Source organism: Scatophagus argus, chromosome 9, assembly GCF_020382885.2.
Source record: "Scatophagus argus isolate fScaArg1 chromosome 9, fScaArg1.pri, whole genome shotgun sequence".
Taxonomy (NCBI): Eukaryota; Metazoa; Chordata; class Actinopteri; family Scatophagidae; genus Scatophagus; species Scatophagus argus.
In genome coordinates this window covers 20,201,247-20,221,438 of record NC_058501.1, presented here as the reverse complement: position 1 = coordinate 20,221,438, position 20,192 = coordinate 20,201,247, and the positions used below count along the sequence as shown (strand labels likewise).

Sequence of the window (20,192 nt, the reverse complement as noted above, 5' to 3'; positions counted from 1 at the left end):
AGTTGTTGTAAACTGAGCTATGTATTTGGAGAGTTGTTACATCCCAATTTATATTATAGAAATAAAAATGGTCTTGTGGTTGCTCCATTTGCTTTCCTACCACAAACAAACCACATCAGAGGCGCTTCACACCAACCCAAATGGACTTCAACCAACCAGGTATATGCACCACCTCAATGCAAAGTCTTACAAGTATTTATAGTAGATCTCAACTTGTTTTCCCCTGGTATTGGAGAAACTTTATGTCAGTATGTTTACATGAGTAAGCGGTTGTTTGTACTTGAATGCTGTAATACTGTAACACAGATTTGTACTTGCTGTTGAGCAGTTATTCCTCAGAATGTCTCTTCTTTCACCTTTCATTGTAGCAGGCTGAGAAATGAACGCAGGCAAAAAAAACTGGAGGCAGAGTTTCATCTTGCTGGTGGCAGTAGTAGTGAGAGATTCTGCTGCGATAACGCTGACGATCTCATGTTGTCTCCTAATTTGGTCCTCAGCTTGAGAACCGTGAAGAGAGATGAGGCAAAAGAAAGGCCAGGTGTTCATTTCACCTGATTTCTTTCTTATACTTGCGGGCGAGCAGTTATGCTCGATGCGCTATGATTCAACATGCCTCGAGGAGCAGCAGCTCTGATAGATTGAACTTTGTACTGCGGCACTTAGCGTTTTCATTGGAATGGATTATATTCACAGTTGGGATGGATGTGATTTAGGCAAATCTCGTGATTTCTGTATTTTTTATTTAACGATTGTTTTCTAGAAAATTCAACATAAAACCTAAATACACAAACAGGTGAAGTCTAAAACTGTTTTAAAGCTGCATCACTCAGAGATAACACCACTTGTTACATTAAATCAAATTGAATGGTTTCTGTCCAAGTTTCCCATAATTGTCTTTGATTTGCTCTGCACTGATTTTATTTTCATCGTGGATTTGTGCTTTTAGGCAAATGGAAATAACCATTCTACCATGAATATTCAGGAACTTCATTAATCGTTAAAACTGAAACAAAAAAATGGACTTTAGTTTCTCCCCTTTTTATCATGACTTTATTAGAATTAAGCAAATAAAATTTAAATTTTCTTTCTTCCTCACATGAGTCTAATGTGTTTGCTCTAATAAAGTTTTATTTTCTTGGCTTTAATCAAAAACTAAATCATGACAATGAATAAAAACTAATTAAATGAAAGCTTTGGTAAAAGATAATAAGTTCTAACCAGTTCTGCAGTGATCTTTTATCAGAGTCAGATCCAATCTGCTGTGCAGTTTTTCCACTTAACCTTCTGTGCAGTTAAAACGAATACAGAATTTGTATTCATTCATGTGAAAACTGCCTCTTGGAGGACTTCAACATTGTTTTTAATCTTCTGTCTTGACATCTCTCTTAAGATGTGATGATTGAATCGATTTATGTCAGTTTAAGTTTTAAGCAGTATTGTGTTTGTGTGCTTTGTCAGAGCCCCGGGGGCTCGCTTTTTTAGTTAATTTAATGGTGATGCAAATCTGAATCGTTGCCCCATTTGCACTGAGACAATGTGTTAGTTGTTCCTGAAAAATGGAGATCAGATTCAAATACAAAATTCAACAAAACCGTTTTGTAAGAGGAATTGTGACTCCAGGCGTGTTTTATATTGAAATGCGCTATGTTGAATCTTCAAATACTGCGTTGTTTTGAATGGAAGTTTCATGCAAAGCTCGCCCAGTGATTTATTACGCCTGCATGGGCAAGTGAATGTCTGATTGGCAAAACCTTTGTCAGCATCACTTGTCTTCCCTCACTGTACCTCCTACCTGTCTTGTTAAGTGCCACTATCACTGGTGATAAATAGACACTCCTGAAATCCCAGTGATTCCTAATCACTGCCATCGTCGTGCCGTTACTGAATGGGCCACTCATTTAAGAGTTGGCTCAACAGCTCAGCTCAGTCGTCCTGCCAGAAGAGTCGGTACTTTGTCTATAGAAATGTCACCAATTCGAGGATGAAGCCAGCACACTGGTTGTACAGCAATTATCTGCTTTGTATAGTTACATAACAAGTGACAATGCAGTCTAAAGTAATAGTTTGTCATTTTGGGAAATATTCTCATTTATTCATTTTCAAGACTGGAATAATAACTCAGGCTGACTTTGTCTGGACCCTAAATACAAGAAATAGATCATTAAAGCAGATGATCAGCTGTGCCTATTTACCAATATCCTGTATACAATCATGTGTTTCAGGAAGTAAGTAAATAAAGTGGTTGTAAATTACTGAGCTTTTCAAGGATGACCCTCTCGTGCACAATCATGATACTATCACCTGTTACCAATAAAAGGCCTCACCCTAGTGATAATGATCAAACTTTATTATGATTAATCGTTAGGAGCCTCCTTATGTTTTCTATGTTTGCCTCATGTCACCCAAGTTGCACAGTTGTCTATGAAACACAGTCTTCACGGACAATCCACACACTACAATTACAACCCATCTCCGCACTGTGATTCAAAGGGCGTGTGTGCAGCTGCTCGGTGAGCAGTAAGACAGGCCAGCTAACTCAACATTAGCTGTTGTCAAAATGTCAGAACAGGACTGCATTCCCCTGGGAAAAAAAAGAAAGAAATCTCAACACTACCCTCCCCACACTCAACACACCCGCTTTGCAGAAAAAATCCCCTATTTTGAAGCCTAATGTTGGCAGGTATGTACTGATCTTCTTAGGTAACTTCTCATCTAAAGTTTTCCACTAAAATACACATTTTGTCAGAATGAGTTGCTGGTTTGATGAGGCGTGGAGAAATCTTCATGCTCACAGCATTTAATATGTAGATTAAAAGACGTGATAATTATTGATACCAAGTAATCAATACTTACAATACTTACATTAATTATAATAATACAAAATTGGATTAAGTATGTAGATATTTTAGATATATAAATATATGTAGATAAATGATACCACTGAACAGATGTCAGTGACTCCCCATCTTTATGCCTTTTCTCAGAGTGGAGCTAATTGCCCTTTCTGGCACCCAATTACAGTTTCCTTATCATCCACACTTGAGATAGCAATTTCCTTTTCAATGGGTCTCCAAGTCAATGAGTAGCAGTTTTCTTCAACCTTGAGTTAACTTAAGAGTCAGTAATTATGGAGACATATTGAGACCCATGTAGTTTTACCCCTTATTTCATATTTCACTGAGAAACAGAGTAGACCAAATGCTTTAAATGTTGGCAAACAGAAACAACCACTTATCATATTTCCTCTCCTCAGAAGCTTTCATAGTTCCTGGATCTTTCTGTAAAAATTTCACGAAGTTGTCCTACAATAAATGAACTATTTTTATGACTTAAGTTAGTGAAGGGCTCTCAATAAATACAGGTATTTATGCTTGCTTTTGCGTTAGGACTAGATATTCATTTACATCTGCACCCATGAAAAAAACTATGACCATTTCTTTAGAAAAATTCTGCTCTGTAATTATATAAATCATACAGTAATTTAAAGAGAGAATTGTTAAATTGTTTTCTTTATTTTTAGAAGGCATTATATACTATTCAGGTGCTGCTTTTTCACAAAAAAAAGGGACAGTTTCAGCCACCATGAACAAATCCAGAGGCTGGATAAAAAAAAGAAAAAAAACTTTAAAGGCGGGTTGCAATTATCTGTGTTCTTGTGCCTCACATGATAAATTCAGCATGACTTCTACAACAGTATCAGTACAGCACCAGTATGAGTCATGTCATGGGTCAGGTATTCATCCAAATATAGCGCAAGTGGATGGCTGCTTTGTTGCTCGTTTTATTTGAAATACTGATTTTATTCACCAAGTATTTCCAGTCGGGTCTGCTTGCCATGTCATCCTACCATTATGAAGCCACAATCCATGAAACTCAACGCTCTCAATAGTTCAGCTAAATAAAGGTCCAAGCTTCCATTTGAGAATTCCCCATGTAAGTCATCGGTGTGTATTAATGGTAAGGGATTTTACTGTCAAAACAAAGTCTGGGTCTTGTCTGACACAGAACAGTATTAAGTTTAAAAGTCTACATGACAAAAAGAAGAGAAGCACTAGATGACATTTCAAAGGCGTGCGGCTGAGTTTGAATAAAATTCTACAAGAGCCAGGAAACTCTACCTCCATTAATCGATGCTGCCCTTCAGCTGTAAGAGACAAAAGAGGAAACAAAACACTGGGGAACATGATTACATGACTTTCTGGCCTGACTTTTTGAGCCTGACCTGGCTGTAGTTGTTGATTTCTTTGGAGAGGGAATCTCCATCCACCCTGCGTACATGGAGAGGAAGGCCGGCATGGCACCTTGGAGGTTAGAGAGAATGGCTCATAAGAATCCATCAGCAGCCACGTAACATATCACTGTATGCCCTCAAGAAAGATGCTAAAATCCACCATTATGAGGGACAGTTATGAGTGAGAACTTATTTTGATTATATTTCTGACCATCCATCTGATCTGTTAACTGTGTTAATAATAATACTGATGCTTTGATATCGGCAATTAATCCTGATGGTGAACTCTTCACTGCAAACCGTATCCTTTGATTAATGCCAGCATATGACAGTTGTTGTGGCATAAGAAGTATAGAGTAATTTCAGTTGTTTTCAGAAAATTGTAAAGTAAAAAAAATTAAACAAAAGTGTCAGGATTGGCTACCAACAGACAAACACTATGGTTGTTTAATACTGACAAGATGTCCAGAAACACAGTGAGCTGCTAACAGCCATTTTTGCCTAAGGCCTGATGACACCACCCACAATGCAATGCATGTTCTGTTCTCACCACAGGTGTAATCAAAGGTGTCACTTATTAATCAGCACATCTGGTTCTTGTGGAAACAAGTTGGAAACATTTGATGCTTATGATTACTCTTCCTGTACATTTCTGTTTGAGCACCAGATTTTGACTGTCATTCTGCTGTTGCTTTGATCATTTTTTAAACTTGAGGCTAATTGCCAATTACACTTCTTTATTGACTACAAATCGTGCTGAGTGAACAAATACATCGGTGGCAGGGATAGGTTGTGTCACACTACTCAGATGTGTTACATAACCAGAATGTGTTAATTTATGTTATCACCGCCTGAGAGTGTGGAAGGGCTTTAGACACATATTTGTACAATGTTGTAGATGAACTTTGTTGAATAAAATGCTCAAAGAGCCACCCAGACAGCCCATGTGCTGGAGGAGTTTTTGACCAGCTCAACTGTTACACTTTGTCTCTACTGTAGTTCATTGCAATAGGTGCGTAGCGAGGCCGCTGGTGGAGCTAGCTTTGCTTTTTAATCAGCTAGTAAGCAGAAACAGACTGCTAAACAGTGGCAGTATCTGGGGGGTGTTTGATTCATAATCTTTGCTCCTCCCTCACTCCGCTTGACGTTGAAATAAAGAGTTTACTGTGTTTGGGGAGTTTTTATATAGCACTGGTGCTGTGCTGCTGTTGAGTACATGTAGGGTAAACACAGCATTTTCTCAGAAAAATCCACATCATAAGTAATAACAGCTGCTTATGATGACTAACAATCTATTATTATTTTCCATAAACAATACTGCACTGCTTTACCTCCGTCTGAGGCCTTGGCTGAATATGACAATTGACAATTTGATCTCTCTCTCTCTCTTGGTTCACAGAACGGCGAGGCATCACTCTTTGAGGTGAACATCCGTTATGTTGGCGGGTTGCTGTCGGCGTACTACCTGACAGGAGAGGAGGTAAGATTAATCGATGTCTGTTATCCCTCCTCTCTAGTGAGATCTGTCGCTTCCTTTATCCCCAACCAACCCTGCAGTTTGAATGATGAACAGGCTGCCTCCTACTGTGCCTGCATTTGTGTACGTGTGTGTCTGTGTGTGTGTGTGTGTGTGTTATCATAGTATACATAGAACTTATTGGTTTGGACTTGAATTATTTTTACAGGAAAGTAAATCGTGTTATTTGTATTGTCTTTTTATTTTTCTATACATCCAGGAGTTGTTGTGCTCCCAGCAGTTTTTAAAAAATGGGCTTATTCAGTTTTAATGGATTTTATTTGCTTCATCTCATAAAAGTTGAAAAAAAAAGAAAAGAAAAAGAAGATAAGCTCTGATGATACATCGGGTCAAATGTGCTCCGTTTGAGCCAGTGTAGAGAGGAAAGAATGGTAAGAACTGAAGGGTCCTTTGCTTAAATTTGGGAGGCAACGTGAATGAGAACAGCTTTTCTCTGCTTGAAGAACTGACACGTTTGCGTCCTTGAAGAAGCTGCTGTCGCTCCAGTGAAGCTGCCCAGGTGCTGTGTGTAAAGGACTGCGGTTACGATTGACAGATACCAGGTGTGAAGCTGTGAAACTTTACGACTGTGGAGCACATCCTAGCCAGAAAATAAGTATGAGTGGTCTGTACACCTTGGCTGGATAAATAGGTTTATTTAAAAACTGCCTGCGACAACCGCGTAGCACAAATGGTCCAGTTCGTTATCAGTGCATCGTGAAGTCACTGGAGGTCAGCCTGTCACTGCAATGAGCATCTGCCTTTAGCAGCCTCCTGGAGCGGACACTCACGATGCGCTGCAGTTGTACTGTTTTGAACAGCGCTCCATCCAGGAGGCTAAAATCTGTGTCGAGGCAGCATTAATGGAGAGACGATCCGGTAACATATGAACACTCAAGTCGGTTTAATGGACACTGATTTGCGGGCCGAGCGACTTGAGGGGAGAGCAGCGTAAAATTGTCCATCACTGCTGGAAGAGTGAAATATGCCATAACGTTGGATTAGTAGGATATATTGTTGAAGTCATTATTCCACATTTGTGTGCCGTTAATGCCATGCAGAAAATGTTCTTCTATTTAATTCACTGGTCCATGGTCATTTCTATATATGGCATCAATAATGACATTTTCTGAAAAGAGTGTCTGTGTATGTGTGTGGTGCGAGTGTGCAGAGAAAGAGTGTATTATCCATGAAGTTCTTATCTTGCTGTCTCGAACATAAGTGCCAGCTAGTCTGGAAAAAAGAAGAGACACCACACAGCGGACACCTCAGCAGCTCTGCATCATCTGGCTTGCTGAAATAAAACACTGTTGCCCTGTAGTACGTGTTCATAACGACTCATTAAAGGTAGAGTAGGTCATGTATTGTGGAAGATTTTTTTTGTGATGCTGACAGATGACCACGATGCACTGCACTTTCAAATTCGTGGCGAAGTTAGTTTTGGGTTGAATATTCAACAAACATGTCAAAGCATGCAGTCTTAAGCTCCGGTGGACATAAGTAATGTCAGGCCTCAAGGGGACGATGTAGTGCTCATCAGAGCATTTCCATGATTTGTGAAAATTGTGGAATTTAACAGAGTTGTTAAATAAGTTAAGAGAGCTTATTGAAGGATTAGCTGGTAAAGAGCTTTGGTAGTCAGAATGGTGCTGCACTTTAATTGTCATAAATCTTCTTGACAAACAGAAGAGCCAAACTAAACACTCAGACGTACTAGTTCTTCTTTTTTTCACTCATTTCTTCCTTTCACCGCAGTAAAGACTTTGTGTTTGTGATTAGGGTTTCATCCATCTTTGTTGCTTGCTAAGTTTTCTTCAGACTGCATTCATTTCCTTGTGTTCTTCTCTTTGGTTTGGACTTACTTACCATTTACAGCACACTCAATCTTTCTTATGAGATGGAGCACACAATCCCAGTTTCCTGACGGGCGTATCAATACTCTTTACCGCGGCGCAGTTATCCATCACGTGGCTGAGTCGTGTGCTTTCTGTGAAGGGTCCCTGAGAGCGAGATTTATAGCAACCTGATCCCCCTCCTCTTGATCCCCCCCCCCCATTAGGGTCTTTTGCTAGGAGTCTGCTGCTCCATCCAAATGACAAAACTGAGGTTTCTCGCTGCTGCAGAGACTTAAATCACCTGAGATACAGTGTGGGAGACTATTACTACATTGTGGATCCAGGTTTGACCAGAGGACATTGGACAGCTGGTGCCGTTGCAAATGACTGCTTTGGAGCAGGCGATGATTATGGCTCCTTGCGGGGTGCAGCTTGCTGGTGAAGTGCTCGGAGCTGAAAAGGAGCTACACCTGACCATTAATAATCTCCTGTTGTTTTGACTGTGTGCTTGTTGTATATATGTGTGTTTTCTTGGGGCCCCAGAAGGTTCATGGTTAGTCTTTATACAAGCAGTCCCCCAGGGTGAAATGTCTTGTTCAAACGGGGTCTGGCCACTGTCACTCCCACTCTTTTTCATCAGAGTAACACAAACACTCACTCCGCTGTTTCATCATTCACCATCACACACTACTGGCGAGACCAAATGGTTTCAGCAGAAGAGGCAGTTACAGCACAGCATGGGTTAGATGTGCAGGTCCTATGATCAGCCCTCTTGTATGGCCACCTTATGGCTGCATTACCATTTTGGATAGCTAACTAGTTTCATAAATGCTATTTTTGTTCCTGTGCTGCTAGAGAGGTGTGCGGTGTGAGTAAATCAGATACAGTCAAATTACTTCCTTTATTGTTTCCTTCTCTGTATTTCTGCACTTGCCCAGGTCACATGCTGCAGAACTCAGCACAATGGAGGTTTCAGCAACAACATGGATCCAACATTTTGTCACGTGAATCTTTTTGCCTCATAAATGATCACCTAATTACCAAAAATTCTAAAATATTATATACTATGCATTTTGCAGTTATCTTCTCCATATACTGAAGCTCACATGTGTTTATCACCAGAGCATTAGCATGCATGTCTTTTCAGGAGCTTGTGCATATTCGATGTGCCCCTTTTTTCATCTCTATATGAGAACACACACGCTTGTATGTCAGCTGGACCTCAATTATTCCGTGGAGTGTGTTTCATTTGTCAGTGTCCATTCATATATGCATATCTATAAATTGTTGTGTTCAGACCTTGTTGTTTCATCCCTTTGCCTTGGCAAGGAGGGAAAAAATAAAAGGAGGTGGCGGGGGGTGAATTCAATCAGCCTTGTGTGAAAATTGCCCACGGGCTGAGCTGGAGCAGCAGGGAGAGAGGGAGGCAGCAGCCAGCAGAGGAGAAGAAAAACCTGTGTTCATATGCTCATCAGCGAAAGGAAAGAGGAGATGGAGAGAATGAAAAAAGGGGGAGGATCAGGAGAGGTGAGGAAGACAGAAAAAGTGCATGAGGAGGAGATACAGGGAGGCAGGAGGAGTGGTTTGCAGAGGGGGAAGACAGCATTAGAGCATAAAAAAAGAAATAAAAGCAACTTTGTGTATAGACGGTGTTGTGCTATTCACTCGATCGGTAAAATCCTGGACTGCTTTTCTAGAAGGCATCATTGGAGATAGAGAAGTTTAAAGTTGTGTAGCACAGAGAAACATTGTTTGGGACTTATCTGCTAAATAGAAATAGATATACGTATTTATGGCAAAGCAGTACTTTTCCATTAGATTTACAATCGATTTCAGCTGTGAAAAATGAGAAATGACACCCTGTAGATGGTGTCACTGACTTGATTTTGTCAATAAATACTTTGGAAAGTATCCATATCATATCCATGCTAGTCGTTCTCTCTAAATTCCCTTCTGTCAAACACACCAATTTTCTGTTGATCGTACAGTGCAAACATGTCACCTGTCAGCATGTACCGTGGCATTTAGCCAGAAACTTTAACAATGTGGGTCAGCTTAGCAGGTAGACTAGGTAGGCAGGTAGACACCCATGTTGTTACCGTAGCAACCTATGGAGATGCTGCTAGCCTGTCTTAAAGATCTGATTTGATAAACAAATCTGATTTGTCCATCCCAGTCCGAACAAAGCCCAAATCTCAAGTCGCTCTCGATGATTAGCCCATGTGAATGTGTGTGAATGGATGAATGACAGGCAAAACTGTGAAGCACTTAAAGAGAATAAATGCAGTCCATTAAATAAAAGTGGGAGGTAAGGCTGAAAGTGCTGGCAAAAAAATCTCTGGATTGATAGCAAACTTTGTCAAGAGATGGTGAATGGTCCTGTTGCTGTGGCACAGCTCCCAGACATTGACTGCTGCTTCCATCAGCCAGGCACAATTTTGAAAATATTTTTCTCTACGTCTCATGGATTTCTCAACTGCAGTTCTCCTGTGGTTTGCAGAAGTAGGATCCTGCAGCAGGTGGTGACAGACAGCTGTCAGTCCCTCCTGAATTTAACGGGCAGGTGGATTCACATGTTTTATTTATACATATAAACAGAGTGAGACTGACTCCAGCTCAAGAAGTATGAGAATATGTAGTTTGTTGTTGCTTTATTATTATCACATAAGCGCCTTTCGTTAATTTGTTAATGCAAAAAGCCTTGAACAAATTAGCTTGGCAAATGATAATATAAACACTTAAATCACTCAGTTGCTAATCTGTAAACTTAGAAAAATTACATATTTCAATCATAAGCATCCATTGTGTTTAGATTAATTTACAAATTGGCATTTTTACTGTCAAATAAACAACTTTGCCATGGCAAATTAAGTGGAATTGGAGGAATTTGTTTTTCAAAACTCATTTTTTTCAGGGGAAGGGCCCCTAGACTTCTCATGTAATTGGTCCTTTCCCATGTGTGACGGACTATTTCTGTCCATGATGCAGAGAGGCAGAGAAGAAGAAAGACAGACAGATGGGGAGGAAACTCGAGACAAATAGGCGGAGAGGAAAAGCGAGCAAGACAAAGTAAGAAAAAAGAAAATTGCAAAGTGAGAGAGGGAGGCTGGGAAGAAAATGATAATGATTTCATGAAGGAGAAGAGAGGAAGCGATAGAAATGAGCTAGAGAGAGAGAGAGAGAGAAGGAGTGGCGTTATATTTTCCCGTTGGCAGGTTAAGCATTAGGAGTCATTACAATCACTGCTAGCAGCCACATTATGAAGCTCATTTTACTCTGCAAAATCTTGTCAAGCCAACAAATAAAGGTCAGAGCACTCTAAAAATAAACTTTCTGCTCGACTATTCATGTTTTCAGAGAACTGAAATGCTGCTGTGTTACTCCTTGGGAGGAAATAAACACTTTGCATATTTTGTTAGCTGCTTCTTTCTATTCTGGGGCAGTCGCACACATCCGTGCCTGTAACTGGCTGGTGTTGTTCAATCAGCCTCTTTTACGTGCCTCTGCGATGAGGGACGAGCTCTTCGAGAATGGAAAAGCAAAAGCTAACCTTTTCTGCTTTGGAGCCACTATAGCTGAACACCAAAGTGCTGTGGCTTTCCTGTTTTGTTTTGTTTTGGTTTTTTTATCCACCACTCTGCTAAAGTTCACAAACTTGAATCTTGGCTTATTTTATGGCCTGTGGCTCCCTTTTTTTAAAAAAATAAATCTGGTGGCATCATATAAATGCCATAGTTTTAGATGTTTCTTTGTGAGGGAGTGTGTTTGGGTTAAGGGCATAGTACACCAGTCCATGTTGTTTTCCTTCCAGTTTGGGCGACCCACTTCTGTCTCCAAATATGGTTTTATTTTGGGTTATAACACAGGAGAGCACTCACACAGGGACATTTTAACACAGAGACATTGAGAAAGAGGCAGTAAACTGAAAATTCTTCTCAGATGTGACAGCTTCTTTATTTATCTCTATTTGGATGTGTTCCTCTCTGTCACAGCATCATTAAGTCACATCATTAAGTGCTGAGGGAAACTCGGTTGTCGTGTTAGTTTGCGGTGTGTGCTGCATGCATTAACGGAGCAACAAAGTTTGCTCCAAGTCTGAATGATTTGACCTTTACGTGCCTGCTTGGGAGAACTGTGCAATGCAAATTGATATTCATAAGACAGCTAATAACCAGTATGTTTTTAAGACAAAAATCACAACCTGATACGTGGGAAGAATATAAAAATGATCTGCGTGTGAACATGTGTCTGCACGTCTGTTATTCTCTGTTTATCTCTCATTCCTGCAGCGCCTCCAGAAACGTTTCCAACTCCCCTGGCGTTTCCTGCTGCTGAATTCGAAATGAATTCAACTTTTTGCAGAAATTTTCAGAGTTTAAAATATTTGCATTATGATAAAAAAAATATGGAATTGGTGTGTCACATTTTAGATTAGTATTCAACAACCTGGGCTGCATTTTCAGTACAGTACATGGTGGGGCTTGTGTCTCATTTCTGTTGGGCACACCCAGGATTTTGTCTTTGCCCGTGCCTGTCTGAAATGTGCTAAAAACTAACCACGCTGTAACCACGCTGTAGCGGGAGGAGCGGCACAGAGAGACTGCGGTGCTGTTTTCAAAGATCACTGGGATTTGCGCTGCCCTCCTGCTTTCGCACAATCGTGTACCATCCGGTTGTCATAGATTAAAGAATGTGTGCTTGAAGGATATGTTTCACTTGGAAAGAGCTTCCTCATTCCATGGACATGAACTGGTGTTATAATGAGCAGATATACAGCTGTCACTATGCACAGTGATGTACATGAACATTTGTTGGACTACTTTCCCTATGAAATCTTAAGATGGACACCGTCTTGTCCTGTAGCCCAGCTGACCGTGTGTTTGATTGTGTGTGTCTTTGTAGAAAGTCACTGAACTCTTCCTTAATTCATCATGAAGCCTTTCACTTTGTAGTGGAACAACATGTCCTTTAAACAAATTTAATTTAAGGCACTCAGAGGTGTTTCTGCACCTCACGGACATCAGAGTAACACAAAGCAATGTTCTCATAAAGGAACAAGAAACTGGTCATTTGCGTAGTCATGACTGATTCCGGTTCATGCCACAGCTCCCAGTGTCCTTTCCTTTTAATTTGACCTAATTTCCATTCTCACTGCAGTTTCACCCTTCGCCCCTGGTCACAATATTATCCAAATGTCAGCTGCCAGGCCATATGCACCTGCACCATGCAGCTTTGTCCAGTATTATGTGTTGTGAATTAATTCTTCTGCACAAGCACCTGGGTGCAATTACATCTTCTCATCTGTTTCTATCAGCTCAGTGAAACTGTATTTTATTTTTTTATTTTTTTCCCCTGTAGATTTGTAGCTTGTTTGCTATAAGGGTTGATCTCATATTATTTTGACATTTAATTTAAAAACATTGGTCATATAATTAAAACAATATATATATATTTTGTATTTTATTTTCTTTTTTTTAGTCTTTGGTCCAGAAAGTTCAGCCCTCCTATTTGACTTTCCCTTTGTATCTGTCTACTATAATCCATCTCTCTCCCATCACCCACTGCGGCAGCCAGCAAGAGAAAAATTATATCATCCTCTCTGCTGTGCCCGAGCGTCCCAGTGGAAAGGCTTAGGTTGTAGTGGAGATAAATTTATGTCAGATGATTTTTATTTTTTTGTCCCCCCACATATAGTCAGGTACTGTATACGAGGAGCCAATTGAATAAATCTGAGCCTGAGTGGTTCAGTGGGTGTTGATATTCATCGGAGTGTGCAAGCACGGGATCGCTTTTCAGCCATCCTTTAGGGAGAGACAGGGATATACCCTCCTGCCAGTTGAAGGGTACATTGCCTTTTTGACACCCCATCCCCCATCACGCTGACTGCCTCTTACATAAGCCGCACTGAGAGGCAAAGAAAAATGCGAATACAAAGTCCGGCTGAAGTGGGAGATATGGTTAGCTGGTGCAGATGGAGATAATAAATTGTGTCAACGATGTGATGCAGCTTAAGGGTAGTAAAAGTGTGGAATTAGTGCAATAACTCACTTTAGAGAAATAAAATTACTACAGTTTGTCCTAAATCATCTTTGATGTCTTCTGAAATTACTAAGTAATTAATAGTTTTTGCTTTAAATCTCAAATATTTGATGGATTGCCAGAGAGTTTGGTACAGACGTTCAAGTGCCATAACATTGGTGGCCTCCTGACTTCTCCTCCAGCGCCACCATCAGGTCAAAATTTCTAATATAAAGCAAAACTAACTGCATTCCAATCAGCCTCAGCTTTGCTTTGTGTTTAATGCTGATTAGAAAATGCTAACATGCCATCAGTGGAAGAAAATATATTAGCACTGTTAGATTAGCATTTAGCTCAAAGTCCAACCTCATAGAGCCACTAACATGGCTGAGTCTTGTTCTTCCTTTGTTAAGAGCTGGATTCCAACAAGGTATATTAAGTTGTCTAGCTCTTAATGTGTTGATTGATTGTGTTGTCATAACCTGATATCATATCGTATCAGGTTAAATACCTTACAGAGTTTATTAACTGACAGGAACAGACCTTTATTTTTTTTTAATTACAACTGGCATTCGTGTCTCTCATGTCTCTTTGAATATCACACGGCTCGCTAATTAAGGCAAGTGTTATTTAAGGAATTCTTTGCTTTGCAAAACAAAACCTGGAATCCCATTTACACAAAGCCTGGTATTTCATACTGTAATTCTGGCATCACAATAGTGCATTAAGTGTAAGCGAGCCTGAGCTCACACCAGCATGTCTATTGTTCATCTGTGTGTGTGTTCTGCTGTCAGTGTGTGAGCATTTGTGCTTTTTATCGGTTTGTCTCTTTTTGCTGTAGAGCCGAAAAGTGGCCTTGGAAGAAATTTCATTTCGTCAGATCAAACTGGATCATCATAATCGCACAGTAACCTGCCGCTCTCCGCAGTGCCCGCCGCAGGCTTAGCCATGAAAGGAAAGCTTCCTCTCCGAAACCCTCATTCTGCTCCGTGTACAAACATCTAATCCCATTTGTGCAGAGTTAAAATAACTGTGCTCCGCTCCACTCTTACACCTTTCACTTTTATTATGGAATTAAGCAACACTGGGGAAGAACAACATCTCATAACCAGCAGCTCACACAACTTGCATTATAGTTTGTTCAAACGTTACATGCGTCAGAGCGTGCTGCTTATTTTAAAAAAAATTGTACAGTCTGTTAATAATAACTCACTCACTGAATAAATCTGTCGCTAAACAATAAGCTAGCAGCTTGTTTGCCAGAGCTGCAGCCAAGCCGAGCTTTTCCGGATACGTTTCTGTGGCTCATTGATTTATTACGAGATTAATAAGGCGGACAGTGTTTTTATGCTGCGAGAAAAACACAGGAGCTTTTCTGTATGTTGTCGCCCTTCATATGTCCCCAGCATCTCTTCATCAGTCTATTACTTTCCTTCCTGTAAAAACCCTTCAATTAGTCCTTTTTTAGCTCTACATAACATCCTTGCTGGAGTAATTGGACTCAGCCTGTAAGAGCTTTGGCACAGATCCAAATAAGCTCAAACCTCAATAGGAGACCCGTTGAGAGACTGATGAAATTTGGTGTTTTGTTTTGTTTCCCCTCACCCCCCCACAGCAAGTCACACCAGTCAGAAAGGACGCGGCACAGGCCAAACAAATCAAATCCGGGGTATCATTAGGCTGTTCTTAATGATCTCAGCCATGTGGCATCCAGGCCTTTTCACTCACACTTTGCCACAGGGCCTTATTTATAAGCTGCAGTGCTTCTCCCTGTCCATTTGCAATTAAAGGAGAGAAAGAGCCATTTTGTGAGGCAGAACTGAAGACATTTGGACAAAATCCAAGCATTCAATATATACTTTGGATTAACAGGAGACACAACGAAATGTAGATTAAAAAGGAGTTTTCAGCTGAGAGATTTTCGCCTGAGGTAAGATTCCTCGAAGACGAAACAATTTGATTAGGTAAGAGAGGCCCCATTATTTTAAACTATACAGCATTGTTGACGGGATCCACGGAATGGCTCTTAACAGTGAAAGCATTGATCCTGATGGCTTTGGCTGCAATCAATGCCTTCCTGGCAATAGAGGGCGTGTGCGCGTGTGTCTGTGTGTGTGGTGGGACTGGTGACTGACTGATCACTGGAGAGGTTGAACAACATGGTGATGCATGCAGATCATCTCGTTTTGCATTCAGCGTAAAATACAGCAAGCAAAACAGAAACTCTCCTGTTAGTAAGTGCAGATTATTGGCAGATTTGAAGGCTGAAGGGTCTGAATGTGTTGAACCCTACGCCGCCTCCTTCTAAATGTCTGTTTGTATTGTTTAATTCGGAGTGAGCGTATTGTGTGGATTGAAACTTTGTCAGGAGTCTCGCCTGTTGTTTCGCTGAAGCAGAAAGGAAGCAGAGGAACATGGAAATTTGAATTGGTAGGATTTGTTTTTCAAGCCTGAACACGCATCACGGCTTCTGCAGCCAAAAGGGTCTTTTGAATTCACACAATGTTGGCCATAACTGGTTTTTATTCAAAACAAGACCCAATGGAATTGGTTTGGGTGGCGGTCTCTGTAAACATGAGCTGGAGGGAGATAAACGTGTGTGCCAGTGTGGGTTTGTGCATCTTCTTGTGTGTGTGTGTGTGCATCTGTTGTTAGTATACAAAACAATAACTCTTCTCCAAATATGAAAGGTGAGCACATTGAATATGATGTCCCACAAAGCATCAACACAGTGTCACAGAGAGGAGACAGGACTGTCGCAGCCCCTGAACAAACAAGCCGAAGCAGAGCAGCAAAGATTGTTGACAGCTAAGTTGATTCAAAGTGAATTTTGGGTCAAGAGGAAGACTTGAGCTCCATTGCTGCCATCGTGGCGGCGTGACAACAATATGAAAAATTGTTCAATTTAGTCTAGAAAACTAAGTCTGTCTTATTGAATTCCATTTTCCCTGATTAATGTCTCCGTGCCATCCCCAGTGCAGCAATACTGCACAAACCGGCTTTCTGGCGTTTCGATTCCAGATGTAATTGAGTGTGTGTTTTCCATGAAGCTGCAGTGGTCATTAATTAAGCACATAAAAAGCAGCATATTAATTGTGGGACAGGTTAGAAAGCCTACTTGCGGTAATCAATTACATGATAAATAATGATTGAAATTGCAGCCTGGGGAAATTCAATTATTTATCATCCTCACGTCTTCCCTGGAGGAACCTCCACGCCTGTGTCACAGCTCAGGTACGTTATTGCCTCAGCATCTTCACCACGGACGACTGCGGGTTTGTTAGTGGAGCAACAAACCGCCAGCCACAATGCGCACATTAACTCATACATAAGTGCAGACAATCACCCGTCTGCACACGCACATTAAAATCTCCCTCCCAGGTGGAAGTGGTAATTGATCTGTTTCTTCGCATTTAGTATAACACGACTAGCTAATAGGCTGGGTCTCTTAGCAGAGATTTGGAAGTGGTCTCCTTGGAGCTGATGATTGGTGTAGAAGCACGGCAACAAATAGCCCCTTTCTGACTTAAATGTACACCATTAGGCTGCGCTGCACATCTTTGTGGACACTGTGTGGATAATGGAGCCCAAGCTCACAGCTACCGAGATGTCCTTTACCTTCCAGTCAAAAGGACGTGTCCAGACTTGGTTTCTGAGAGGTGCAATGATAAAGTCTAGTGTAAATTAATAATAATAATAATAATGATATTGAGTGTGTACAGAAGTTGCAGTCATGATTTGTAACATTGAATTGCCTTTGCTTAAGCTCCATTTTCACCTCCCTTTCTGTCCCTTTTTTTCATATTTCTGTCCCTTGCTTCAACTCTATTGTCTTTATCTTGGTTGTGCTCCATCTCCCCGCGAGCTGAATGCGTGGCTTCTCTCTCTTTCCCCTTCCTTTGTATTCTCCTGGAATGGCGCTACTCTAAGCTGCTCTCAAAGCGAGCTTGCCCTGGGAGAAAGGAGTCAGCTCACAAACTCCACCTGAGGTAGTTACGCTTCACTGTGTTTCTGAGGAAAGAGGGGACGCAAACAGAGTGTCCCCTCGGGCCTGTGGGAGAGTCTGTGTTCACAGCAGGCCTTTCAGCTAGGGGAGTTCATACATCTTAGTGTTTCGGTGACAGAGTTCTTTCTCTCGATCTTTCAGTTTGTTCCTCGCCACTGCAGGCAATTGAAGATAACATACAGTACAGCACCACTCTCAACGCTGTTTGTCTGATGACCCGAGCAGGACAAATTTGTGCCCTCTTTCAGTCTTTCGCGCCCTTTCAGTCTTTACAGTGACCATTTTTGTTGCGGTGTCTCTTGAATCTGAGACCATGGTCCTTAAGGACTGCATGAGGCAGAACCATCCACACAGAAACTCCCCAGGGCTTTTTCAAAGAAAGCTTCCATCTGTACCCTGACATTAAACTGTAATCCTGTTTCCAGCATGCAAATGTAATTTTGTTCCTCTAAATTTTTTTATCTGCTGTTATGAACATCGTAGGTATTTATTTCCCCCCTTCGGTTACGACAAGATGAGATTAGAGAATAGACTTTTCTACCGAGATTTTTCAGTGATTGATTGCTCTCAGGCGATTGGCATTTGGAATTATGATTCCTACTGTGAATTTATCCTCTTGATTTGATACTCTGCATGAAATGCTTCTAATACCCACAATCCCGCAGTGCAGTTACTGTTGTAAAGAGCAGCAAGGCGGACTACGGCCAGCAGTTGACTGATGGCTCATTGCTGCTGTTGACGTGCAGTTTGTGTCATGTGGCTCGTGATCAGTCTGCTTCACAGTCGGTATCGTCACTGTAAGTGCTCTTACTGAAGTCAGAGAACACGTTTGACGTATGGCAAGCACAGGTCACACTTTGATGGTTGCAAAACAAGGCTTCCCTAGGAAAAACAAACTCACAAAAATCAATCCTGACTGTTTTGCAACTGCTGGGGTTTTGAAATCCATTCTCCTATCAGTTACAGCCCACGGTCTGGGTTTACAGTCTGCCTGGTCAGGCCTGTGTGGTCTCGCTGTGCCTTATAATAAAGGAAAGACTGTACTGTTTACTGCATTTCTTTTACAGTAATTTACAGCTTAGCATTTACAGTTGCACACACAAGCCACAGCTCATTGTGTTACACAGGCCTCCACACAAGGGCGTGAATAAGAACCTTTTAAAAAACATGTGTGCAGTCTGTTGATGTCAGTATTTAAAACATGTTCATGTAAGCCATATTGTGCACCTGTGAAGCTTACAGTGTCAGAGAGGTGTTGTTTCAACCAGTCCTAGTTTGTGTCGTAATGCTGCATAGCACTGTATTTAAGGTGGAATTTTATTTAATTGGCAGCTATTTCTAGATATAAATGAAACATCTTTTTTCATGCAAAAACATCAAAAATTCATCGATTTCAGCTTAAGCTTGAAGATGTGCTACTCTTCATCTTGCAGTCCTAACTTAAATGGTGTTTCTGTTATTAGTCACCAAATCAGCCTGTAGCCTCACAGTTTCAGCCAAAATCAACTGTAGCTTATGTTTCGCAGGGCTGTCATTGTTTCTTTTGACTCATTACTCATATTTTAAATTCTACTGCAACTACCGCTGTCTTTCGACTCTCTTGACGCACTAATGCCAACATTTAATTTGCCTCCTTTATTATTTGCTTTGCAGGCGTATTCATTTCCTCATGTGAGCTGTTAGTTGAGTCGTCCCATGGACGACCTCCCGGTATAACCTGCTCTCTCCAGCTGGGAGTTACGAACCTGGCAGATGAAAATTTCATTGGTAGTTGCTCGGAAAACCTTCCTCTGCATATTTAGTAGAAAAAGTGCTGCGGTATGTGCATGACATTCATATCAGGTTATATTCTGCTTCCTTCTGTCCGCGGTAACGTACAGGTGAAGATGAACGCTGACTTTACAAAAAGGATTTTGTATTCACACTCTCCGGTGGCTCTGGGATAGTGAACCCATCACTCTGAGTAGGTTGGAAATAGGATTATAGCGCGTTCTGACAGTCAGGGGCGAAAAAGAGTTTGATGTGTTGGTTATTATGCATATAGACTTAAGCCAACAGTTCTGGGCCTGTTCCCAAGTGGAGAGGTGTGTAGATCAGGTATTAATGCTGCTGAAAGCAAAGAACTGGTCTTTTCTGGAAAGTAGGACAACTGCCATCTAAACAGGAAGATATTTTATCACGGGTGGTAGATGTCACACATAGAAGGTACAAATATGGTACAAACGAACTGAACCTCATTGTGTGAGGGCTCATATTTAGGCACATGCACCTGTGCGGTGACATGTCTATATATAAACTATACACTATATACGTCAGCAGTACATAAAAGCACTGGGCGCTCTTATTTCTCTCTGCTCGTCAATCCGAAATTCCAAATTTCACAACGCAATTCGTTTTGTGAAATGTTGAGAAAATGAAAAAAAAAATACGACTTTAGCGTCACATTCTGTTGGTATAAACTATGGTTTGCTGGTGAAAAGCACAGAAAAGATGAGAAAACAGTGAATTCCTGTTCACTGTTTGTTCTGGTCATCCGTGACTGTTTATGGTGACCAAAATCGGCTAAAAATAAACTTAATGTTTGCT

The 20,192-nt window shown here is 40.9% G+C and overlaps 1 protein-coding gene across 4 annotated transcripts in view; it reads left to right on the top strand.

The window, feature by feature from the left end:
• LOC124064191 (mannosyl-oligosaccharide 1,2-alpha-mannosidase IC) overlaps nt 1-20,192 on the top strand; it is a 165,297-nt gene that overhangs the window by 107,247 nt on the left and 37,858 nt on the right. For all 4 annotated transcript variants that reach the window (XM_046398421.1, XM_046398420.1, XM_046398418.1 and 1 more), the window contains one exon: nt 5,631-5,711. In XM_046398421.1, the coding sequence (XP_046254377.1) occupies nt 5,631-5,711 (81 nt within the window). The remainder of the gene's footprint in view (nt 1-5,630; nt 5,712-20,192) is intronic.